This window comes from Sorex fumeus, unplaced genomic scaffold (assembly GCF_029834395.1).
Source record: "Sorex fumeus unplaced genomic scaffold, SorFum_2.1 ptg000006l, whole genome shotgun sequence".
Taxonomy (NCBI): Eukaryota; Metazoa; Chordata; class Mammalia; order Eulipotyphla; family Soricidae; genus Sorex; species Sorex fumeus.
Genome location: NW_026606063.1, coordinates 42,209,063 through 42,218,514, shown reverse-complemented (window position 1 = coordinate 42,218,514; position 9,452 = coordinate 42,209,063). Strand labels below are relative to the sequence as shown.

At 38.5% G+C, this 9,452-nt stretch overlaps 1 protein-coding gene across 1 annotated transcript; it reads right to left on the bottom strand.

Moving 5' to 3' along the window:
- Nucleotides 1-1,891: 1,891 nt before the first annotated feature.
- Nucleotides 1,892-8,792, bottom strand: BMP10 (bone morphogenetic protein 10). Its single transcript, XM_056128758.1, has 2 exons — nucleotides 8,459-8,792; nucleotides 1,892-2,832 (listed from the first exon to the last, which is right to left on the bottom strand). Exons 1-2 carry the CDS (start codon nucleotides 8,790-8,792, stop codon nucleotides 1,892-1,894), a joined length of 1,275 nt encoding a protein of 424 aa, XP_055984733.1.
- Nucleotides 8,793-9,452: the final 660 nt, after the last annotated feature.

Sequence of the window (9,452 nt, the reverse complement as noted above, 5' to 3'; positions counted from 1 at the left end):
TCCAGGATTTGCCTCCTGGAGACTGTGGGCAAATAACACATAGAACAAAGGTCCAAAATAGGCAAAATATTCTTCAAATTTATCTCTCTTGCCTCTATGCTCTAGTGCAGTACGAATTCATAACTTTGAGAGATGTGTGAAAGGGAGACAAATGGTGTCCCAGGGTGAATAAATAGTACAAACACTCCAAGGAAAGCTTTCCCCGGGGTGAGAAGGGGACAATGCCCTGGGAACTCCAGTTTTGATCCTAGTGTGAACCATCTGTGTTGCCTGCTGGGAGGTATCAAAACAGTTTGATAACTTCACTGGTTCTTCCCGTGAAAATGTATGGGTGAAGGGAGGAGGTGCAGAAACCAAAGCCAGAACCTCCATGTCCTTCCAACCTGTGCTGGCATATTCACAAGACCACTCCTGTCCCTTAGTCCTGCCTGTTTCAAAGGGGAGGACTGCAGAAAGGGGAGAGTCAGGGAAACTGCAGGTTGTTACTGGGGTAAACTTGGTTGTAAAATGCAGATTTGGCTTACAAGTCATTTGTCTGTGTAGTTATTGATCTTTGTATTTAAATGTATCCATTCAAAACTTGGTTTTATTTTTCTTATAAATAAATATCCTTCATGAGCAAAATCATACGTAGGGGATGTTGCAGTAAAATCTAATTAAGAATCAGAGAGTTCGAGATGACTAAAAGCTAGAGCACTAACTCCTTTCACTCTGAGAGCTCATGATGCCACACGGTCCCTTTCAGACTGCAGCAGGAGCAAGGCAAACCCACTAGCTCTGGGGACACAGGCTAGGAAGAGGACAGTTGGCACCGGGGCAAAGAAGAAAGAGGGAAAAGATGGAAAAGAACAAAGGCAGAGATGCAGACACCAGGTAGAAAAGTTAAGAACTGAAGGGAAAAAAACACTAAGAAACAACAAATACAAAAAACAGATTCCTTCTGATTTTCCTCCTCTAATCCTTGTCAATTTTATTTTTTCTAAAAGATTTAATTTTTCAATTAGAACTGCTTGTTGTTTTCCAAACACATCCAAGAATACCATCTATGTTCCTTCCCCCTCATTCCCCAGACCCACTTCCACCTCCTCTACCCTCTGCAGCACTAAAGCCAACACAAGTGGCCTTATTTTCCTAGTATCTCAGGAATAGATGTCATCCTGCCATCCTCTCTGTTTTCCCTTCTTGACCAGGAGCTGTCCTCTAGAGCACATTAATCTCTCAAGGGTTCATTGTCTGCCATTGTGCCTTAAGGTGACTGCCTCTTGAAGTCATTTGGGTTAACAAAATAACCCCTCCCCTCAGACATGCAGCATCCTTTCCCAGGCCCTCTGGCTCTGAGCTAAGGCAGAAGCTCAGTAGATAAAAGTTACACTTATATTTCCGATAGTATTTGGAAATCTAACACTTTCTTCGATGTTTACATTCCTGGTGTTAATGGTCTTGAACATAAAACATAAATCCTACTTTGAGAAGAGGTGACTAAGAACATATTATTGGCTTTTTATATATACACACTTGATCGAGTATGTGTGAGTATAATCTCTAGAACCAAGTTCATCTATGTACACATATACAACATAAATATCTATCTCCTGACACTGCATTTCTGCCTTTGGGTCATTGTATTCAAATGGACATAAAAGACAAGTAGTAAGAGTTTGCTTGCCACTTCTGTTAGAGATAACACTTTCTAGAAGTGGCAACTCTGAATTAAAAACAGATTGAGAAGGAAGGGACAAGACTGTAGAGTATGTGTTTCCTATAACTGACCTGTCAGATTCCCGAAGGCAGCAAGCATCTATGATCTGTACATCTCATTAAATAATCTCATTAAATAGAAACACAAAATATACACATTTAAAGTTATTAAATATGTCACAGGACTCTTTTTCTATCTACAGCCACATTCAGACACGGCCATCCCTTCATATTTAAACTTGTAGGTAACAACACCTTTGTCTAAATAGAGGATAGAGATGGGCTCTAGCTTGGTGGGCACACAGCAGACTTTGGAAGCCTTCTGGGAATTCTTGAGGTGGACCAAGGCCTGGATAATTGCATGCTTTGTGGGTGTGAGATGCTCTGCAAGTGGATAGTTGCAAACACCGCGACATTCATAGGCTTCATATCCAGGCGGAGCAATGATCCAAGAGTCCCAACCAATCTCTTTGAAGTCAATGTAGAGTGGGGTTCTCTTGCAATAATTTCCCTTGGCATTCCTTCTGATGCGGGCAGTGGAGTCATAAATGATGTTTGACCTCATCTGCAGAAGAGCCTCTTCACCAGGTCCATTGGAAAAATCATCCAGCCCCACATTGTCTAACTCCAAAAGTTGCTCATGTGAGATCATTTCATTCAGTTCCTCTTTCTTCTCCTTGTCACTGCTTTGGTCATCTGAGAACACTACAATCAAAGGAACATGCTTATTCTGGGCACTGGTGTCTATTTCCAGTTGTCCTTTGATGGTGTCTTCAGCTTCATCATGTCTGCTCTGAATGTGGACCTCCAGCTGATGGGTGGATGGGCCTGACTTTTGCCAACGTTTGATGGCCTCAGTAACATCAAAAGTCTCCCACTCACTGTTAGTTCCATAGATTTCCCCAGACACCAAAGCAAGCATGCTTCTTTCCTCCTCATTGTCCTCTTTGCCTTCTAGTACTTCAAAAATGGTAACTTTCCGGTCCACTCCTTCAAATATCATGCGATCTCTTTGCACCAGTGTGTACAACCTGAGTTCAGCCATGATTACCTCTTCATGGTGAGGGATAGACACATTGAAGAGCAGAGGATATTTTCGGAGCCCATTAAAACTATCTGGTTGGGAAAACAAATCTGAGAGGGAAATGCAAAAGTTAGATATTCAATATGTATCAGAGAAAAACAGATGCTTATTTGTAAGACAAGAGGATCTTTTCATATAGGATCTTTGATAGCATGAATGAGGGGAGAAGAACAATGTAAAAAATCAACTCAAAGTCAGCATTCTCTGATACAAATGTACCTGATGAAATGCAAAACTGAATTAAAGATTCAAGGCTAAAATGAAGAATGGCTGCCTTATGAAAGCTTTGAGTAGAATATCGATCACCTGGTAATAGACTTGGAAGAACCTTAGAGATTATGCAGGAAATGCCTCCAAATTATCTAACCTCTGATTAGCTATCCAATGGGATGTGTGGTGGTGGTTCTTTTCTAGAAACATTTCAAAGATACAGACTTATTACTTTTCACATTTACATTTATAATAGCGTGATATTAGTAGATAGTTAGCTGGACACTGTTCTTCCTGAAAAACCTCCATGTAGACCAGGAATTGGTAAACACTATAGCTCATAGACCACCTGCATGGGAAATAATATTTCTATGGGAAATAAGGTATTATTGAAGCCTAGATTCTCTCAGTTGTTTTTGTATTGTTTGTGGGTACTACTATGCTACAATTTCAAAGATTAAATAGTCACAAAGAAAACATATTTACTATGTATCTGACCTTTTGCTGAAATAGGTTGATGACCTTAGGGCCAAAGATATGGCATAGGGTAAAGTACTTGTCTTGAATGTCAGCAAGCCCAGTTTGCTCCCTAGCACCACAGCACCCCTGAGTACAAAACAAGGAGGAATCCCTGAGCACTGCTGGGAGTGACGCAAAAATGAAAGGTTACTAATCTCTGATTTATACACTAACATCTGATGAAGCCAACAAGATAACCAAATACCAATGAAATCATAAGAACTTAATTCTGTTTGTATTGTCTGCTACAAGGGGAAATGCTTGAAAATTATACCCTGAAGTTAGATTGCTTTAGTTATAAAACTTAGAACTCTTCATTTCTGGTGGAGAGTTTGACATAGATGGGTGATTAAAAAATATTTATAAAATAAAATTGTAAAAAGACATTCAACCTTGAAAGCATGCCTCCAAATGTCATCAAAGCAGTATGGGGAAACTTTAAGGGCATTGAGCATCAATGGGTTTCATGACACCAAGGATGCTAGATATTAGCCAGCCAAGGGTTATTAGAATCTTTGACAGCACTTTTCTAACAGTACACATGTATATAAGTTCATTATTTCAATGGGGTATTTTCTATAGATAGTCCGCTTTGATATTTTTCTTATCTAAGAAAATTATTTGTATAATATACAAATAATTTTATTTGTACTTGTCCCAAATAACAGAATTTTTGTTTATTTATTTATTTTGGTTTAGAGGGCACACCCAGTGGTGCTCGACTCTTACTCCTGACTCTGTTCTTAGGGATCACTTCTAGCAGGCTCAAGAGACCATATGAGGTGCCGGGAATCAAACCCAGATCATCCACTTGCTAGGCAAATGCCCAAGTCACTGTACCATCGTTCAGGCTCTAGTAGAAGCATTTATGAAATGTAGTTAATGGAGTTGAAAGTTCTGTGGATTTTTACCTAATACACATGAACAAAAATATATCCACATTTTCAAAACAGACATTTCATATGATTCAAAGCTTCCTCTGGGTACCACCAACAATCATCTCTAAAACTGGCAGAGGAAAACGCTGCTCAGCTGAATGAAGTTAAATTCTCTGGCATGGATCTCAAAACCAGCTGTTGTCACACTTTTTCCTATAGGGAGGTGAGGAAGGGAGAGTCCACAGGGAAGGGTCACAGCTAACTATACTAACAGTGAGAGCTCCCATTCGTCCTTTGCAGTGCAATGCAATTGCTCAATAGATACTAGTTGAGAGATTAAATAAGTTCTACACCCTCTAGTTTATTTTTCTTTATTTGGGGTTGGGGAACTTGCAAACAGTGCTGAAGATATTTAGGGACCACATGGGAGATTCTGGGTCAACAGGGCTGTAGATTCAATATAACAGCCAGAGGATGTGATGCTGCTTGGAAACCCCTGGGGCACCTGGGAGGTGTTGGGGAGCTTTCAGAGGTGCATCAGGTTCATGCTAGGTATGCATACTAACAGCCGTACTATCTCTTGGTGCCTATATTCCCCCATTGAAGGTAAACTACTGTCTTTGCAATTTGCCAAACAACTTTTGCTTTATGGTACATTGCACCTTGGGTGTATTCTTCTGATCTGTAGAAACCCTTTCCCCTTAATTGCTACCATTCTAGCTGTGACCCTTCCCTGTGGACTCTCCCTTCTTCACCTCCCTATAAGGAAGTTTATTCCTTTTAGGATCACTAGAATGCTTACCCTGTGTATCCCTCCTTTGCTATTTATATCTTTGTATTTCAGTTGCTTTTTTTTATGGTGGTAGGAATTGAATCCAGGTCTACTGCATGCAAGGGAAGAAGTTTACTGTTGAGCAACATCTTCCACCCTTCATTTGTCTCTTTTTCTTTGCAGGGATTCAGCCATATTCAGCACTGCAGGGTGGTGGGATCATTCCTGGTAGTGCCAGGGACCCCGGCTGCATGCAAGTCAACATCAATTGACTTACTAAGACTGGATCTTCCCAACTAGATTATCACTATACTGAACTGTATCACATTTAAATTCCTTTTTATGCCTTTAAACTACCATGATGACTTTAAGTAACACTTAAAAATATTGATTAACTGATGATTCTGGACACCAGACCAAATTGACTTCTGAACATAACAAATGTCCTTAATAACAAGTGGCTTGGCAGCTGTCATCCCCCTCCTACAAATAAACAATATTTGACTCCCCTTGAACAGAGAACAAGAAAAGGCAAGAAATTTGGGAGTAATATGATATTGCTTAATCCATGGGAAAATGAAGAAAAAGTAAAAGAAGGAAGTAATTACAATGAACAAAAGTTTGGGTGGTATAAGAGAAGTTTCATATTTTGATGGTAGTGATGTTTTCAGTGGATGCTTACAAGCATTATTTCCTATCATATTAACACTTCAATTTGAATGTGTACTTTATTGTATGTTGATTATATTTCAATAAAATTGTTAAAAAAAATAAGTTCAATGTGCATGGTGCCTATGCACTCAGAGCAATGAATACAGGTGCAACATTTCAGAGCAAGGCAATTAATACTTGTTGATATAATTTCATGTGCCAGGCACTTTGCAATATTTCCTTATTTAATTATTACAATTAAAAATAAAAGTATTACTATTCTGTTTAATTTATAGCATAAGAAATTGAGCCTCTGGAGCAGGAACAGCCTCTAGGGCACTTGTCTTACAGACAACCTGGGTTCAATTCCCAGCACCCCATATGGTCCCCTGAACCCATCAGGAGTGGTCCCTGAGCACAGAACCAGGAGTAAATTCTAGCAACACCAAGTGTGGCCAAAAACCAAAAGGAAAAAAAACTTTAAAAGTTTAAAACAAAAACTGAGCTTCAATCAGTCAGAATAGTGGTAGTAGCTCGTCAAGCATTTTCAACCATGAATGTGGCTTATTTTCACATTAGTTATTTTGAGGATCTTTCTATTTTTTGAGTTAATTTTTTATTTTTTTTATTTCACATTAGTTATTTTGAGGATCTTTCTTTTTTAAGTTAATTTTTTTATTTTAATTTTTTAATTTTTATTAGTGAAACATCATGAGGTACAGTTGTAGACTTACAAATTTTTGTGCTTGGGTTTCAGTTATACCAAGGATCTTTCTTATTAGGGAGCTGCAGTAACCAAGCAGCTGAACAGAGAGGGAGAAACAGCCAAGAGGGTGAGCCCAGTGCAGAATTCTGATCTTGAGGTTTCACATTTCCACCCACACACTGTGAGAGGTGTGGGCATCTGGATTGTCCAGTAAGAGATCTGCCCTGACTTTCCTGAAACAAGTTCTGTTAAGCTCCACTTCCTGACCTGAATCCTCCTAGTCCTCCCACAACAGAAGAGAGAAGTGTGTGTGTGTGTAGGGGGATACTCCTTCTTTCCCTGGAGGATATAAACATGTTTCCCACCCATTCTCAGAGGCAGGCCCTTAGGGCTCAGAAACATGAGGACATCTCTCTGGAAGAAAGCTGTTCATTTTCAATTTTCAAACTTACCTCCAGAAGAAATCTGTAATTTCAGATTGCCATTTCCGTTATATTACTAAGTGCTGCTAAATAACATATCCAATGTTACTAAATATTACCAATTTGATTAGTCAACTAAAGTTTAGAGGTAAGTAGCGGTATCTCAAGGTCTGGGGAATTTAAAATTTAAAGGTAAATAATATCTCAAGGTCTAGAGGACTCAGCATTTCCTCAAATGCCTGCAGTTCAAAAATTAATTAGTAGTAATTAGTAGTTTTGTTAAGCACTTATTAGAAAATGGAGTGCTTTCTAATGTTTACCTCTTTTGAATCTCTTAGTTGGGTAATATAAGTATATTATCTGAAATTCATGGATGAGAAAATTTAGGTTCAACTAAATCTAATCATCTATAAGCTAATGCACTGTCAAAACTCAAAATCCTGAGCTATTATTTATTTTCCACTACTTTCTACTTTAAGAACTACTGGTCAACATTGATCTAAAATTTCTTTTGTGCCTAATTAAAGACTATAATAACATAAGTAGTAAATACTAAAATTTTTCAGTTATTCATATCTACAGTTGTTATTGTGGATATTAGAAATAGAAAAGTTTAGTCTGTTAACATTAAACAGAAAGTCGATCTGTGTTTTTATATTTAATTACTGAATTTAAAGATGTGGGGAGAGTTGTGGAGGAGAAAACACACTTTTAACACCACCAATAAGGCTTATTAAAAAGCTTATAAATTACTTTTCATATACACACAAAAATAAATTGGATTATTAATTAGACCGTGTGAACTTTCTGGAAACTAAAATCAGTGTACCAAGGATATGAGTCAGATCAATCACGCAACCACTTTAGAATCTCTAAAATGTTACCATCCTATTCCACATCTCCTAAATATGATTTGAAAAGAGAAATCTATCCGAAGTTTGAGGGGAAACTCAATCACAGCTCTCTGTGGCTTTTTTGGTCAGTTTTTATTCTAAGTGAAGTGAACAAAATTTGTAGTTTGGAAAGTAGCAAACGTGTAGTAGGAATACAATATTAATTTCTCCTTTTTTGCAAAAGTTTGGACCACACCTAATAGTGCTAAGGGTCATTCCTAGCTCTGCACTCAGGAATTATTCCTGACAGTGCTCTGGGGATCATATGGGACTGCCAGGAATTGAACCTATGTTGACCCTGTGAAAAGTAAATGCCCAATAAATCGCTCTGGCCCCACACTATTAATTTTGAGTATAGTATTAATCCAAATTAAAAAATGCTAATGAGCTACTTATGATGTAAAAATGATAAACACTTTGTGACTTTGGATTGAATGGTATTCTTTGATGCCTTTTAATAACATTTAGAAATGATGAAAACAATATAAAACATCCATTGCTTTTGTGTATCTGTGTACACACAGCCTTATGAAAATATCTCTAGTATCTCCATATGTTATTACTTTACTTACTACTTTTGGGAAAACATCTAAGCCATAAGGCAGCAGTGAAAAGGTGATCTTACCTTCATTCTTGAAACTTCTGATGATGTTGGCAGATGGCATGGAGGAACGGTCTGTTGTGAATTTGTTGTAGAGTTCCAACATGTACTCTGGTGGGTCAACCTTGCCTGAATCCTGCATGGGGATGTCAGACAGGTTCAATGTCTTGAGAAACTCATTCTTCATGCTCTGCAGCAGAGTGCTAAAGTCGACTCCATCTTGTTCTGAGAAGACATCGTCGAAGAGAGGCATGTCTTCTTCCAGAGGAGACTGCTCCAGGCTCATGATGGGGCTGCCAGAAACCCAGTGAGCCCCCAGGCATAGAAGAGCACACAGCTGCAGGATCAGAGCGCCCATGACTGTGCTCAAGCCCCCAGGCCAACCGGGGCAGCTTTAACTCTCCTGAGCTCCAAGTGGCAGTTTTATCTTGTGGAACGTAGATGTCTCATGTCACTACAGACAAGTTTGGAAACTCTTCTTGGTTTCCCTCCCCCTACCACTCTTCCTCTCCCCGCAAAAGTCAGGTTGCAGTAATTGGATAGCAGAATCCTCTATAGGGGCCCAGCCTTTCTTATCTTCCTAGTGTAAACTTGTGCACCAGATTTTGTTTCTATCTTGCAATCCTTTTTTCTTTTAATGAGCATTTTGTAAACATTTTCACATTCTGACACTGACTTGAATTGGAGACAGGACAATTTTCTCCTAGCAAAGGCTCTGTTTCTCTTCCTTTTAATTCACTTCCTTTTGGCAGGATTGCCTAAATTCTGCTTTTATGTGGTCCAATTTCACACATATAGAGCATAGATATTAAGAATCAACACAATACACATCAACAGCTATATGCATTAATTCAAATGATGGACTTCTCTCCTGCCATAAGTGTTTCTGAAGACTAAATATCCAGCATTTTTAAGTTAATTTGTTAATAGATAGTAACAAAGTTTTATGTGAAGACAAATTTACATACTGAATGATCTATTAAACAAAAGGACAATTTTGGAGTAGAATAGTCTTTCA

Bases quoted from the DNA above. Each gene is read 5' to 3' on its own strand.
- BMP10 (XM_056128758.1), bottom strand. From the start codon at position 8,792: ATGGGCGCTCTGATCCTGCAGCTGTGTGCTCTTCTATGCCTGGGGGCT. The intron at 2,833-8,458 runs GTAAGATCACCT...TTTCCCTCTCAG, and splicing joins CAGAAGTTTCAAGAATGAAG to ATTTGTTTTCCCAACCAGAT.